Source organism: Stigmatopora nigra, unplaced genomic scaffold, assembly GCF_051989575.1.
Source record: "Stigmatopora nigra isolate UIUO_SnigA unplaced genomic scaffold, RoL_Snig_1.1 HiC_scaffold_49, whole genome shotgun sequence".
In the NCBI taxonomy this organism is placed as follows: Eukaryota; Metazoa; Chordata; class Actinopteri; order Syngnathiformes; family Syngnathidae; genus Stigmatopora; species Stigmatopora nigra.
Window position 1 is genome coordinate 52,501 of NW_027551628.1, and position 15,578 is coordinate 68,078.

At 53.4% G+C, this 15,578-nt stretch overlaps 1 protein-coding gene across 2 annotated transcripts in view; it reads left to right on the plus strand.

Annotated features, from left to right (window-relative positions):
- The window catches only part of ciapin1 (cytokine induced apoptosis inhibitor 1), a 48,618-nt gene that overhangs the window by 14,228 nt on the left and 18,812 nt on the right, over positions 1–15,578 (plus strand). For both annotated transcript variants that reach the window (XM_077711856.1, XM_077711855.1), the window contains exon 6: positions 7,947–8,017. In XM_077711856.1, coding sequence (XP_077567982.1) covers positions 7,947–8,017 — 71 coding nt within the window. The remainder of the gene's footprint in view (positions 1–7,946; positions 8,018–15,578) is intronic.

The window sequence follows — 15,578 nt, forward strand, 5'->3', positions numbered from 1 at the left end:
ACACGGTAAAACCCCCTCCCAGACAGGTGTCCAAATGAACACCCACAAAAATACAGGACCGAAGGATGCCACCGTTAAACTGATGTAATATAATCTAGACAGGGGAATAACTGTGTCTAAATGCACAAACTATATGTATACCCAAGGGTGTCTAAACTTATCTCAAGTCCCCCTATGCAACCCAAAATCATTAACAACACATACAAAATATAACGGAGTAACATACTCACAAGCCTGCAACTCAGCAAGGCAAGGGCCAGGGCAAGAAGGGGTGAACTGACTACTGAAAAGGCTTTAAATAAGGGCAGGAGGGATGATTGGGGAATTAATTACAGCTGTGTTTGGCCTGGGCAGGGCTCTGTCACAGGGGTGGAGCCAGAGCTGGAGATAAAACACCTCCTACTGGTGTGTGTCCAGGCTGCCAGCCGTAACACCTCCCCCCTCAAGAGTCAACCTGTTGACGAAACCGAACCACCAACCTGCCCCAATCAATCAATACACTCCTGTTAAAACTCTCCTAAACTTGAGATAGGGCATTGTCCGGTGGGCGTCCGCGCCAGCCGATGACAAGGCGCGGCCGGTCCGGCGAGCGTCCGCGCCGGCCGGTGATGAGCCGTGGCCGATCTGGCGGGCGTCCACGCCAGCCGAGGACAAGGCGTGGCCGGTCTGGCGGGCGTCCGCGCCGGCCGGTTATGAGCTGTGACCGATCTGGCGGGCGTCCACGCCAGCCAGAAACGAGACGAGGAAGAGGTCGGTCCGGCGGGCGTCCGCGCCAGCCGATGACAATGCCTGGCCGGTCTGGCGGGCGTCCGTGCCAGTCCTTTAAGTCTTGGCCAAGGCCCCTTCCTTTAGGAGACACTAGAATTTTAGAACGGTCAGGCACCTTACCCTGGTTGCTTGGAGGGTCGCCAACTCCCTCGTCAAGGGGTGCCAGAGCTTTGCCGCTCTTGCAGTCGCCGGCACCATCATCCAGGGGCGCCGGAGCATTGCTACCACTTCTGGGCGGGCAGTCGCTGGCCAGAACGGTGCTGGGCAGAACAGTGCTAGAAAGAACTGTGCCTGGAAGGCCGGCCGGCACCGGAAGCCTGGTTAGTGGCTTCGGCACGGGTGCGACTGGCGGCCCCAGTGGCGACAGGAGTACTTTGCGTGGCCTCGGCACCGAAACTTGGGGTGCTTTCTGCAGGCTGATCCTCGCGGCGGGCATTTTCTTCATGCATTGTGCTATTTTATTTCTTTCTTCGAATCCGTTTTCCTTTTCAAGCCACTCTTGCTCCAATTTTTTTCTTTCTAAATTTTCCTGCTCCAAAATATTTTCTCTTTCAATCAGTTCTTTTTCTTTTCGCTCTGCTTTCAAGGCCTTTTCTCTTTCTAGTCGATCTTGCTCTAAGGCCTTTTCTCTTTCTAGTCGATCTTGCTCCAAGGCTTTTTCTTTCTCTTGCCTCTTAAATTCCAAAACTCTTTCTTTTGCAAGCCGTTCTTGCTCAAGACGTGCTTTCTCTAGACGTGCAAACTCCAAAGCTTTTTCTCTCGCAAGCCATTCTTGCTCCACACGTGCTTTCTCTACACGCTCTAACTCCAAAGCTTTTTCTTTTGCAAGCCATTCTTGAGCTACACGTGCTTCCTCTACACGCTCAAGCTCCAAAGCTTTTTCTTTCTCAAGTCGTTCTTGAGCTACACGTGCTTTCTCTACACGCTCAAGCTCCAAAGCTTTTTCTTTCTCAAGCCGTTCTTGAGCTACACGTGCTTTCTCTACACGCTCAAGCTCCAAAGCTTTTTCTTTCTCATGGCCAAACTCAGCCACGGCCTGTCCAGGTTTTAATTTGTGATTTCTGAACTTTTGGCGGTACGCCTCAGGCACCAGTTCGTAAACGCGCAACACTGCTGCATTTACCTTATCATATACCAACCTGTCTTCTATCGACAGTGTACTCAAAGCTTCGAGGCCTTTCCCTGACAGTTTCCTTTGTAAGACTAGAGCCCAGCCTTCTTCTGGCCACTTATTGGACAGCGCTATCCGTTCAAACGCACCAAACCACGCCTCGACGTTCGTCTCACTGAAAGGCTGTACAAGCGGAAGGCTTTCACTAACTTTAAACCCCCTACTTTCTACCATTTTAGAACTCTTTGAGAGTTCAATGTCCAGCCTTTTTAGTTCAATCTCCTTTTCAAACTCCATTTTCTTGAGGGCCAGCTGATGAGCATACTCCCTATCCCTAGCCTCATATTGCATACGTAATATCTTTAGAGCAATGGGGGCATTTTCCCCAATAGATACAGCACCATATCCCTCTGGTTTTCCTTTTAAACAAGCCCTGGGATTTATAACTAGAGCCTTTACATTCAAGGTGACACCATCCCTGCCTACCTCATCTTTCTCCATCCTGCCTGATTCCTCAGAATCGACCAGAGACTGAGAGGAAACACCCGCAGATGCTCCTCCTGTGGCTTCCAAGTACTGCGCTGCTATTAATATATGGATAACCTCCTGCTTCAATTCAGCTAGCCTGGTAGTCCTGGACAGAGTGAACCCTAGATGAGCGGCAAGACCTAACAGATCTCCCCTCTTACATTGGTCAACCTGATCTACAGTGCCAAGTTAAAAAAAGGAACTCTTCCGCATCAAAGTCCATCCTGCTAGTTACAGCACTACACTAGACTGAATGATAGCTATTAACTGTGCCTACCTCAACTCTGCTTGCCCAGCCTTCACCGGCCTACTGCACATGCAGTCCGTACCACCAATGACCAAACTGCTGCTGTGATAACAGATCTTAATGATATCCCGGATGAGCCCCCACTTGTTACGACTCCCCCTGGGGTATGATATACCAGGGAGTCGCAACTATCACAGCAGACAGGTTCGGTCAAAGATGAGTTCGGACACACATTGCAAGTAGCCTTCAGTTATTTTTATTTACAATAAAGTCAACAAAACAGACTACGGGATAACATAGGGGAAGCACGAGATATTAAAGTGGCACCCTCAAATAAACACGGTAAAACCCCCTCCCAGACAGGTGTCCAAATGAACACCCACAAAAATACAGGACCGAAGGATGCCACCGTTAAACTGATGTAATATAATCTAGACAGGGGAATAACTGTGTCTAAATGCACAAACTATATGTATACCCAAGGGTGTCTAAACTTATCTCAAGTCCCCCTATGCAACCCAAAATCATTAACAACACATACAAAATATAACGGAGTAACATACTCACAAGCCTGCAACTCAGCAAGGCAAGGGCCAGGGCAAGAAGGGGTGAACTGACTACTGAAAAGGCTTTAAATAAGGGCAGGAGGGATGATTGGGGAATTAATTACAGCTGTGTTTGGCCTGGGCAGGGCTCTGTCACAGGGGTGGAGCCAGAGCTGGAGATAAAACACCTCCTACTGGTGTGTGTCCAGGCTGCCAGCCGTAACAACCACCAAGAACACTATTGGATTGCAAAATGTTTTATTTCTTCTAATATGCCATATATTGACAAAGTAATAAATAACGAGTGGAACTTCCTTCTGGCTATATTTTATGACAAATAAAAATACACTTGGGAAGTCCGTTGGCTCGGTCTTTACCTGAATTCACCTTACTGGCATGTCTGGTCTGAAAAAAAGAAGAAAACCAATCTCGTTCAACTCATAATTTGCAAAACCCTGGACAACCTATAACATAAGCCCTGTTGTCATCATAAACAACAAAAAGCCTACTGGTCATCACACCCAGAAACTGCGCGTGATGAAATTGATAGTGCTTCTCCATAAGGTGCGTTTACTCGGCAAAAGACCTAAATAAGTGATAGTTACGGACTCGTATTTTGGCATTCTGTCTCAGCATCCCCCAAAGCGAGTCACTTACCTCTCACTGTCTTTCACTTACCTTCAGTCAGCCACAAGGAGGCAGATCACCCAACCATCTATTCATATTACCTTTGAAGGGACTGTGTGTTGTGTTACCACAAATTTAGAGTTCTAATGGATGTGGGGAAAAAACTACTTAAGCCTATTTGTCCATGCTTTGGATTGGATTGGATAACTTTATTCGTCCCGTATTCGGGAAATTACATTGTGGCAGTAGCAAGAGGGTGATTAGACAGAACAGCAAAGCAAAAGCATAAAGTACAAAGCAAATCAAAGTAAATGGAATCATCAAAACATTAAGACATAAAAACAGCAAAGACGCTAAATGAGCAAGAGTGGACGGAGCTATCGCAGTTGCCGGCTGCCGCTTAAACAGCGCCATTTTGGTTGCAGTAGCTAAATGGGACTCAAAAAGACGTAAAGTTGGACAAAAACTGACCACACACAGGAAGTCTTCCACGAGATGGGGAACTTCTGCAGACTGTGACCGAGGTGGAGAATATGCAGAGTCGCTCTTCCAATCTTATCCACACAGTTCCTCAGTAGTCTGAAGCTGAAGAAAACAGTAGCAGGGAAGAACTCCTCGACTCCATTGCTGGTAAGCGCCGACAGCTCTGCCATCCTATACCAGGCTGGAATGGTTGGTCAGAAGCATTGCCTTTTCTCCCGGCACTTTCATGGCTGGCTGGTTCCAAAAAAGAAGTAGCCGAAAGAAGCCAGGCTAACAGAACAAGGAAAGTTTTAAAAACATTAAAGCAAAAAGTATAAAGTACAAAGTAAAAAGGAATGCATTAAGAAATATTAAAATGTCATTTAAAAAAAGATAGAAGGGCTGTAAAACATGAAAAACATAAGTGTACAGAGCTACTGCCACTGGCTCCCGCTTGAACGGCGCCATCTTGGAACATGCCAAGGACCATGCCACCAACATATTGAATGTTTATATAAGTGCAATTGTATGTTTAAGGCTTGTATAAGTAACCAGCATTGGTTTGTACTGAAAAAAACATTTAATAAAATGGAGAGAATACATACAGTTTTGTATACATACATTAGAGAGAGGGATTTACTAGAAACTGTCCGAAAGAAGCTATCTAATGATGATTGCAGTTTTTTTTTCATCATAAACGAGGTAGCACTGTATGCCATCATTCAATTGATTTGCAACCTTTGTGCAACGGTCAATATTTGGGTCCTGCTGCTCGATTTTTCTGTTTTTAAATGGTACTGACGGTCGAACGATTCAAGTTGTATTCCCGTGCAACGCTCACCACTTTCTCACACGCATCAAGCTACTTTATTATTGCTACTTTCATTTCAAATGAAATGGCTTGCCTCTTCCTTGCACCTCCCTCACTAGAAGCCTTTCACTTTTCACCAACGGTATTGAATAATGGATGCACGAGATATTTAATGATAAAAATGAAAAAGGTACTTTGCGCACTGGAGATACGTTCACGCACTTCCGCACTGAAAATCGAACTTACGAACATTTTTCGACGTAAACGCAATTTGCAGACATGTTTGTATATACCGTTGTTCGTAAGTAGGGGAGCGTCTGTATACTACTTCTCATTGCCAAGTGATCGTGCGTAATCCTATTGTGAGGACATTTGTGTGCATTGATAGGTCTGAAAATACAACTTCAGGAGCAGGTTAAGAAAGAGTGAGATCAATTTAAATAGGAAATAGGTTTATTACCGGACTGCAGGATGGTTGGAGAATGCTCCGACAGCTGTGAACCTCTCACAGCCTGTCTTCCTCGCATTTCTCTCTGATACAACACGGTCAGTTTTTATATAGGAACTCAGGGTAATATTTCCAAGACAGTGATGTAGGACAGAGTTTATGTAAACACAACTTTGGGGTAATATGGTTAGACATTAGCAGGTTTAAGTTGCATGCAAACACGATATTTTTATAGCTCACACAAACTGCCGCGGCCTATCTTATGTTGCGCGTTTCGAACAAACTGTTCCAAAGCGAGTTGGCCACATTTCACAATACAAGGAAACAATTGCAAAATCTTTTAGCCAGCCTATGTTACACTTTGTCAGGCGAACAAACAATTGCAAGGCCAGCTTTTTAGCTATCTTACAATTCGTGGTGCGAACAAACAATTGCAGGGCCAACTAGTTGGCCTATCCTACATTCCACAGTCTTAACAAACAATTGTAAAACCAGTTTGGCCACATGGCTCGACATGAACAAACAAATATTAAGCCAGTTGGCAGGTCTACCCCACGGATCATTTCGGGCATATTTTGAAGGGAATACAAAAGCAAACAACTCTCGATAGGTTGCATGTGAAAGTCAGGGTGTAGACGGGGCAAACAGAGCCAACCCGGCCGGAAGTAGAAAGGTGTCAACATTTAAAACAAAATTAGAATTAAGTTTAGTGTTAGGTTAAATTAAATTTATTTTGAGTGTGTGCATCATAGTCCAACTTGATTTAAATTTGTTTGTTATGTTATAAGCGCGTTGGCCCGTAGCACTCCGAAACAGCTGGCAGGTATGGGTTGGCCAAATGGCACGCAACTCTGGTGGTCACTGAGGTGGAAAAAAACACAGAGATGGAACAAGTTCATCGAGGCCATGTAGAGAGACTTCCGGGTGGTTTGAATGAAATTTGTGTCCACCATCTGGCGTCTCGGGAGGAGAATGCAATGCACCACCAACAGTGTATAGTGGGAATGGGGTGTACTTACCTCAACTTGAATAGTTCTCAGTTTTTAGGCTAAATACTTTGAAGACCTCAACTGCATTGACAACGTATGGAGATCGATGACAGTGCCTCTGTGTCTGATTTGGCAGACTGGGGTGGTGGTGCCCCTTTTTTTAAAAGGTGGAATGGTTGGTGTATTCCAATTGAAGAGGGATCTCACTCCCTGTGAAGGTGTATTTAGGGATACCTGAGAGGAGTTACCGTCAAGAAGTCCGTTGAGGCTTTGAGGATCTTTTGTTTTGTGGCCTGAGTATTGCATCTCTAATCTGAGACCATGGTCAGGGATCAGGTCCTTCCCCAAGTGAACAAGTGTTCAAGTATCTCAGGGTCTTGTTTACGATTTAGCAAAACAAGGGATGGAGCGGAAGTTTGACTGGCGGATTGGGGCAGCATCACACTGATGGAGAGTCTGCATTTGTTTGTCTTGGTGAATTAGCTGTACCGAAAGGAAAGACGAAGCTCTATATTTATTGATCGATCTATGTCCCTACCCTCATCTATGGTCACAAGCTGAGGGTTCTCACTGAAAGAACAAGATCCCAAGCGACAGCAATGAGTTTCCTCTTCAGGTGGCCCGGGTCATCTCTCAGAGATGGGAAAGGAGAGGCTCGGAGTAGAAGCACTTCCGCATCAAGCTGAGCCAGATGAGGTTTTTCAGGCTCCTGATTAGGATGCCTGCTGGACTCCTCCCTGATGAGGTGTTCCAGTCATGTCCGACCAGGAGCAGGCCTGAGGCAGTCTGCGGACACAGTAAGGAGACTGTCCTCGGAATGCCTTGGGATGATCTTGGCAGAGCTTGATGAATTGAGTGAGGAAAGGGATGTCTTGATTCCACTCCTGAAGCTGCTGCCAGAGCAACCTGACATTGGATGAGGTGAAAGGGGATGGAATTTTCCCGTGTCCCCCAAATAAATTGCCTATTACAAAATGTGTTTCGGAAACTAAAAAAAGCAGCAGGTCCCGGACTCAAATGTTCTTTTACCATGTTTTAGGGATCAAACCCTACACATGAAAATGTTCTATGAATTTGTTTCAAGAATATATACTGGACTGAACAGGGACTGAAATTTAAAACATTTATGTGATGATCCTGGGGACCTATTTTTTTCCTTTTTCTTTTCATTTGTTGAATTTCATTCTGATTGGAAAGGCATCTATTTTCTTGTCAGCAAATCTGTAGAGCTATTCTCGTTGCTTGCTCAATTTATAAATCATTTTTAATTTTAATTATGTCCTACAGTTGGACATTCACACTCACCTTTAATAAGATGGTTCTTATTCTTTCAATAGTCAAATTGATATAATTTGAGACATTGGTGAATTTAAGATTCAGGATTAACCATTGCCGTTTATGTTTCAACAGAGAAATTAAGACTGGATCCAAACACAGTCAAAATGTGGACATTATCAGCCAATGACCTGAGTGATCATGAGGTAAGTCCTACTGTATTTACAATAGAGCAGGGGTGGCAAACATGTGGCCCTTGAGCCGCATGTGAAACCCGGCCACAATGAATGTGACTCTTTGCTCCTTAACATATTTTACGTATACAGTCGCTCTTTGCCTCATTTCATGCTTCTCTTATTTTTATTCTCTCTTAAAACATGCAATTTCATCAGGGCTCATGAAAACAAATAAAAAATTCTATTTAGAAATAATTAGGCACTTGGGATATGATGATAGGATGTTGCTTCTGACTTTAGGGACTACCAATCATCTCCACCGGTGTGTCTCTGACTCTCGCAGTTTGAAATTTTTGCTCTTCGTCTAACTTGTTTGCCACCCCTGCTGTAGAGCCTTCTATGAATGTCTGAAAACTGAAAAATGCTAGGACATTGATAGGTTCACCAATAGGTATTTGCAAATGCACGCATAAAACAGACAGGACGATCATCTTAGATTTTTCTTGCGAGAGAGAATCAAACTGCCGTGTCTTCGTCCAGGTTCATTCTCCTGAATGAAATCCTAACCTGCTCATTTATCAAATAAGAGTCAACAACAAGCAAGCATCAGAAATCAAAACAATTGCTAGTCTTTTCGGAGGGCGAGCGGTATCGCCACCTGGTGCGGAGTCCAAGTCAAAACAATTAAGAGTCCTTCCTAGATCTTCAGTGTGAGGTTGCGACCGTGTGAGCAGTCGAGGTTTCGAAACAATTTAGAAGTCCTCGTACCTGTGCGTGCGTGCGTGCGTGCGTGCGTGCGTGCGTACGTACCTGTGCGTACGTACCCGTGCGTGCGTGCGTACGTACCTGTGCGTGCGTGCGTACGTACGTACGTACCTGTGCGTGCGTGCGTACGTACGTACGTACCTGTGCGTGCGTGCGTGCGTACGTACGTACGTACCTGTGCGTGCGTGCGTACGTACCTGTGCGTGCGTGCGTGCGTGCGTACGTACCTGTGCGTGCGTGCGTACGTACCTGTGCGTGCGTGCGTGCGTGCGTACGTACCTGTGCGTACGTACCTGTGCGTGCGTGCGTACGTACCTGTGCGTGCGTACGTACCTGTGCGTGCGTGCGTACGTACCTGTGCGTGCGTGCGTGCGTGCGTGCGTACGTACGCGTGCGTGCGTACGTACGCGTGCGTGCGTACGTACGCGTGCGTGCGTACGTACCTGTGCGTGCGTGCGTACCTGTGCGTGCGTGCGTGCGTGCGTACGTACGTACCTGTGCGTGCGTGCGTACGTACCTGTGCGTGCGTACCTGTGCGTGCGTGCGTACCTGTGCGTACGTACCTGTGCGTGCGTGCGTACCTGTGCGTACGTACCTGTGCGTGCGTGCGTACCTGTGCGTACGTACCTGTGCGTGCGTGCGTGCGTACGTACCTGTGCGTGCGTGCGTGCGTACGTACCTGTGCGTGCGTGCGTACGTACCTGTGCGTGCGTGCGTACGTACCTGTGCGTGCGTGCGTGCGTGCGTACGTACCTGTGCGTGCGTGCGTGCGTGCGTACGTACCTGTGCGTGCGTGCGTACGTACCTGTGCGTTAGTGCGTACGTACCCGTGCGTGCGTGCGTACGTACCTTTGCGTGCGTGCGTGCGTACGTACCTGTGCGTGCGTGCGTACGTACCTGTGCGTGCGTGCGTACGTACCTGTGCGTGCGTGCGTACGTACCTGTGCGTGCGTGCGTGCGTACGTACCTGTGCGTGCGTGCGTGCGTACGTACCTGTGCGTGCGTGCCTACGTACCTGTGCGTGCGTACGTACCTGTGCGTGCGTGCGTACGTACCTGTGCGTGCGTGCGTACGTACCTGTGCGTGCGTGCGTGCGTACGTACCTGTGCGTGCGTGCGTGCGTGCGTACGTACCTGTGCGTGCGTGCGTGCGTGCGTGCGTGCGTACGTACCTGTGCGTGCGTGCGTGCGTGCGTGCGTACGTACCTGTGCGTGCGTGCGTGCGTGCGTGCGTGCGTACGTACCTGTGCGTGCGTGCGTGCGTACGTACCTGTGCGTGCGTGCGTGCGTACGTACCTGTGCGTGCGTGCGTGCGTACGTACCTGTGCGTACGTACCTGTGCGTGCGTGCGTGTGTACGTACCTGTGCGTGCGTGCGTGCGTACGTACCTGTGCGTGCGTGCGTGCGTACGTACCTGTGCGTACGTACCTGTGCGTGCGTGCGTACGTACCTGTGCGTGCGTGCGTGCGTGCGTACGTACCTGTGCGTACGCACGCACGCACGCACAGGTACGTACGCACGCACGGGTACGTACGCACGCACGTGCGTGCGTGCGTGCGTACGTACGTACCTGTGCGTGCGTGCGTACGTACCTGTGCGTGCGTACCTGTGCGTGCGTGCGTACCTGTGCGTACGTACCTGTGCGTGCGTGCGTACCTGTGCGTACGTACCTGTGCGTGCGTGCGTACCTGTGCGTACGTACCTGTGCGTGCGTGCGTACCTGTGCGTACGTACCTGTGCGTGCGTGCGTGCGTACGTACCTGTGCGTGCGTGCGTGCGTACGTACCTGTGCGTGCGTGCGTACGTACCTGTGCGTGCGTGCGTACGTACCTGTGCGTGCGTGCGTGCGTGCGTGCGTACGTACCTGTGCGTGCGTGCGTGCGTACGTACCTGTGCGTGCGTGCGTACGTACCTGTGCGTTAGTGCGTACGTACCCGTGCGTGCGTGCGTACGTACCTTTGCGTGCGTGCGTGCGTACGTACCTGTGCGTGCGTGCGTACGTACCTGTGCGTGCGTGCGTACGTACCTGTGCGTGCGTGCGTACGTACCTGTGCGTGCGTGCGTACGTACCTGTGCGTGCGTGCGTGCGTACGTACCTGTGCGTGCGTGCGTGCGTACGTACCTGTGCGTGCGTGCCTACGTACCTGTGCGTGCGTGCGTACGTACCTGTGCGTGCGTGCGTACGTACCTGTGCGTGCGTGCGTGCGTACGTACCTGTGCGTGCGTGCGTGCGTACGTACCTGTGCGTGCGTGCGTGCGTGCGTACGTACCTGTGCGTGCGTGCGTGCGTGCGTGCGTGCGTGCGTACGTACCTGTGCGTGCGTGCGTGCGTGCGTGCGTACGTACCTGTGCGTGCGTGCGTGCGTGCGTACGTACCTGTGCGTGCGTGCGTGCGTACGTACCTGTGCGTGCGTGCGTGCGTGCGTACGTACCTGTGCGTGCGTGCGTACGTACCTGTGCGTGCGTGCGTACGTACCTGTGCGTGCGTGCGTGTGTACGTACCTGTGCGTGCGTGCGTGCGTACGTACCTGTGCGTGCGTGCGTGCGTACGTACCTGTGCGTACGTACCTGTGCGTGCGTGCGTACGTACCTGTGCGTGCGTGCGTGCGTGCGTGCGTACGTACCTGTGCGTACGCACGCACGCACGCACAGGTACGTACGCACGCACGGGTACGTACGCACGCACGCACGCACGGGTACGTACGCACGCACGCACGCACGGGTACGTACGCACGCACGCACGGGTACGTACGCACGCACGCACGGGTACGTACGCACGCACGGGTACGTACGCACGCACGCACAGGTACGTACGCACGCACGCACAGGTACGTACGCACGCACGGGTACGTACGCACAGGTACGTACGCACGCACGGGTACGTACGCACAGGTACGTACGCACGCACGCACGCACAGGTACACACGCACGCACAGGTACGTACGCACGCACGCACGCTCAGGTACGTACGCACGCACGCACAGGTACGTACGCACGCACGCACGCACAGGTACGTACGCACGCACGCACAGGTACGTACGCACGCACGCACAGGTACGTACGCACGCACGCACGCACAGGTACGTACGCACGCACGCACGCACAGGTACGTACGCACGCACGCACGCACAGGTACGTACGCACGCACCTGTGCGTGCGTACGTCCCTGTGCGTGCGTACGTACTTTCGCGTGCGTGCGTGCGTACGTACCTGCGCGTGCGTGCGTGCGTACGTACCTGCGCGTGCGTGCGTACGTACCTGCGCGTGCGTGCGTGCGTACGTACCTGTGCGTGCGTGCGTGCGTACGTACCTGTGCGTGCGTGCGTACGTACCTGTGCGTGCGTGCGTGCGTACGTACCTGTGCGTGCGTGCGTACGTACCTGTGCGTGCGTGCGTACGTACCTGTGCGTGCGTGCGTACGTACCTGTGCGTGCGTGCGTACGTACCTGTGCGTGCGTGCGTGCGTACGTACCTGTGCGTGCGTGCGTGCGTACGTACCTGTGCGTGCGTGCGTGCCTACGTACCTGTGCGTGCGTGCGTACATACCTGTGCGTGCGTGCGTACGTACCTGTGCGTGCGTGCGTACGTACCTGTGCGTGCGTGCGTACGTACCTGTGCGTGCGTGCGTGCGTACGTACCTGTGCGTGCGTGCGTGCGTACGTACCTGTGCGTGCGTGCGTGCGTACGTACCTGTGCGTGCGTGCGTGCGTACGTACCTGTGCGTGCGTACCTGTGCGTGCGTGCGTGCGTACGTACCTGTGCGTGCGTGCGTACGTACCTGTGCGTGCGTGCGTACGTACCTGTGAGTGCGTGCGTACGTACCTGTGCGTGCGTGCGTACGTACCTGTGCGTGCGTGCGTACGTACCTGTGCGTGCGTGCGTACGTACCTGTGCGTGCGTGCGTACGTACCTGTGCGTGCGTGCGTACGTACCTGTGCGTGCGTGCGTACGTACCTGTGCGTGCGTGCGTACGTACCTGTGCGTGCGTGCGTGCGTGCGTACGTACCTGTGCGTGCGTGCGTGCGTACGTACCTGTGCGTGCGTGCGTGCCTACGTACCTGTGCGTGCGTGCGTACATACCTGTGCGTGCGTGCGTACGTACCTGTGCGTGCGTGCGTACGTACCTGTGCGTGCGTGCGTACGTACCTGTGCGTGCGTGCGTGCGTACGTACCTGTGCGTGCGTGCGTGCGTACGTACCTGTGCGTGCGTGCGTGCGTACGTACCTGTGCGTGCGTGCGTGCGTACGTACCTGTGCGTGCGTACCTGTGCGTGCGTGCGTGCGTACGTACCTGTGCGTGCGTGCGTACGTACCTGTGCGTGCGTGCGTACGTACCTGTGAGTGCGTGCGTACGTACCTGTGCGTGCGTGCGTACGTACCTGTGCGTGCGTGCGTACGTACCTGTGCGTGCGTGCGTACGTACCTGTGCGTGCGTGCGTGCGTACGTACGTACCTACCTGTGCGTGCGTACGTACCTGTGCGTGCGTGCGTACGTACCTGTGCGTGCGTGCGTACGTACCTGTGCGTCGTGCGTACGTACCTGTGCGTCGTGCGTACGCACAGGTACGTCGTGCGTACGTACCTGTGCGTGCGTGCGTACGTACCTGTGCGTGCGTGCGTACGTACCTGTGCGTGCGTGCGTACGTACCTGTGCGTGCGTGCGTGCGTACGTACCTGTGCGTGCGTGCGTGCGTACGTACCTGTGCGTACGCACGCACGCACAGGTACGTACGCACGCACGGGTACGTACGCACGCACGCACGCACGGGTACGTACGCACGCACGCACGGGTACGTACGCACGCACGCACGGGTACGTACGCACGCACGCACGGGTACGTACGCACGCACGGGTACGTACGTACGCACGCACGCACAGGTACGTACGCACGCACGCACAGGTACGTACGCACGCACGCACAGGTACGTACGCACGCACGGGTACGTACGCACAGGTACGTACGCACGCACGGGTACGTACGCACAGGTACGTACGCACGCACGCACGCACAGGTACGCACGCACGCACAGGTACTTGCGCACGCACGCACGCACAGGTACGTACCCACGCACGCACGCACAGGTACGTACCCACGCACGCACGCACAGGTACGTACGCACGCACGCACAGGTACGTACGCACGCACGCACAGGTACGTACGCACGCACGCACGCACAGGTACGTACGCACGCACGCACAGGTACGTACGCACGCACGCACAGGTACGTACGCACGCACGCACGCACGCACAGGTACGTACGCACGCACCTGTGCGTGCGTACGTCCCTGTGCGTGCGTACGTACTTTCGCGTGCGTGCGTGCGTACGTACCTGCGCGTGCGTGCGTGCGTACGTACCTGCGCGTGCGTGCGTACGTACCTGCGCGTGCGTACGTACCTGTGCGTGCGTGCGTACGTACCTGTGCGTGCGTGCGTACGTACCTGTGCGTGCGTGCGTGCGTACGTACCTGTGCGTGCGTGCGTACGTACCTGTGCGTGCGTGCGTGCGTACGTACCTGTGCGTGCGTGCGTACGTACCTGTGCGTGCGTGCGTACGTACCTGTGCGTGCGTGCGTACGTACCTGTGCGTGCGTGCGTACGTACCTGTGCGTGCGTGCGTACGTACCTGTGCGTGCGTGCGTGCGTGCGTACGTACCTGTCCGTGCGTGCGTGCGTACGTAGCTGTGCGTGCGTGCGTGCGTACGTACCTGTGCGTGCGTGCGTGCGTACCTGTGCGTGCGTGCGTGCGTACGTACCTGTGCGTGCGTGCGTACGTACCTGTGCGTGCGTGCGTACGTACCTGTGCGTGCGTGCGTACGTACCTGTGAGTGCGTGCGTACGTACCTGTGCGTGCGTGCGTACGTACCTGTGAGTGCGTGCGTACGTACCTGTGCGTGCGTGCGTACGTACCTGTGCGTGCGTGCGTACGTACCTGTGCGTGCGTACGTACGTACCTGTGCGTGCGTGCGTACGTACGTACCTGTGCGTGCGTACGTACCTGTGCGTGCGTGCGTACGTACCTGTGCGTGCGTGCGTACGTACCTGTGCGTGCGTGCGTACGTACCTGTGCGTGCGTGCGTACGTACCTGTGCGTCGTGCGTACGTACCTGTGCGTCGTGCGTACGCACAGGTACGTCGTGCGTACGTACCTGTGCGTGCGTGCGTACGTACCTGTGCGTGCGTGCGTACGTACCTGTGCGTGCGTGCGTACGTACCTGTGCGTGCGTGCGTACGTACCTGTGCGTGCGTGCGTACGTACCTGTGCGTGCGTGCGTACGTACCTGTGCGTGCGTGCGTACGTACCTGTGCGTGCGTGCGTGCGTACGTACCTGTGCGTGCGTGCGTACGTACCTGTGCGTGCGTACGTACCTGTGCGTGCGTGCGTACGTACCTGTGCGTGCGTACGTACCTGTGCGTGCGTGCGTACGTACCTGTGCGTGCGTGCGTGCGTGCGTACGTACCTGTGCGTGCGTGCGTACGTACCTGTGCGTGCGTGCGTACCTGTGCGTGCGTGCGTGCGTACCTGTGCGCGCGTCCGTACGTACCTGTGCGTGCGTGCGTACGTACCTGTGCGTGCGTGCGTACGTACCTGTGCGTGCGTACGTACCTGTGCGTGCGCGCGTGCGTATGTACCTGTGCGTGCGTGCGCGCGTGCGTATGTACCTGTGCGTGCGTGCGTGCGCGCGTGCGTATGTACCTGTGCGTGCGTACGTACCTGTGCGTGCGTGCGTACGTACCTGTGCGTGCGTGCGTGCGTACGTACCTGTGCGTGCGTGCGTGCGTACGTACCTGTGCGTGCGTACGTACCTGTGCGTGCGTGCGTACGTACC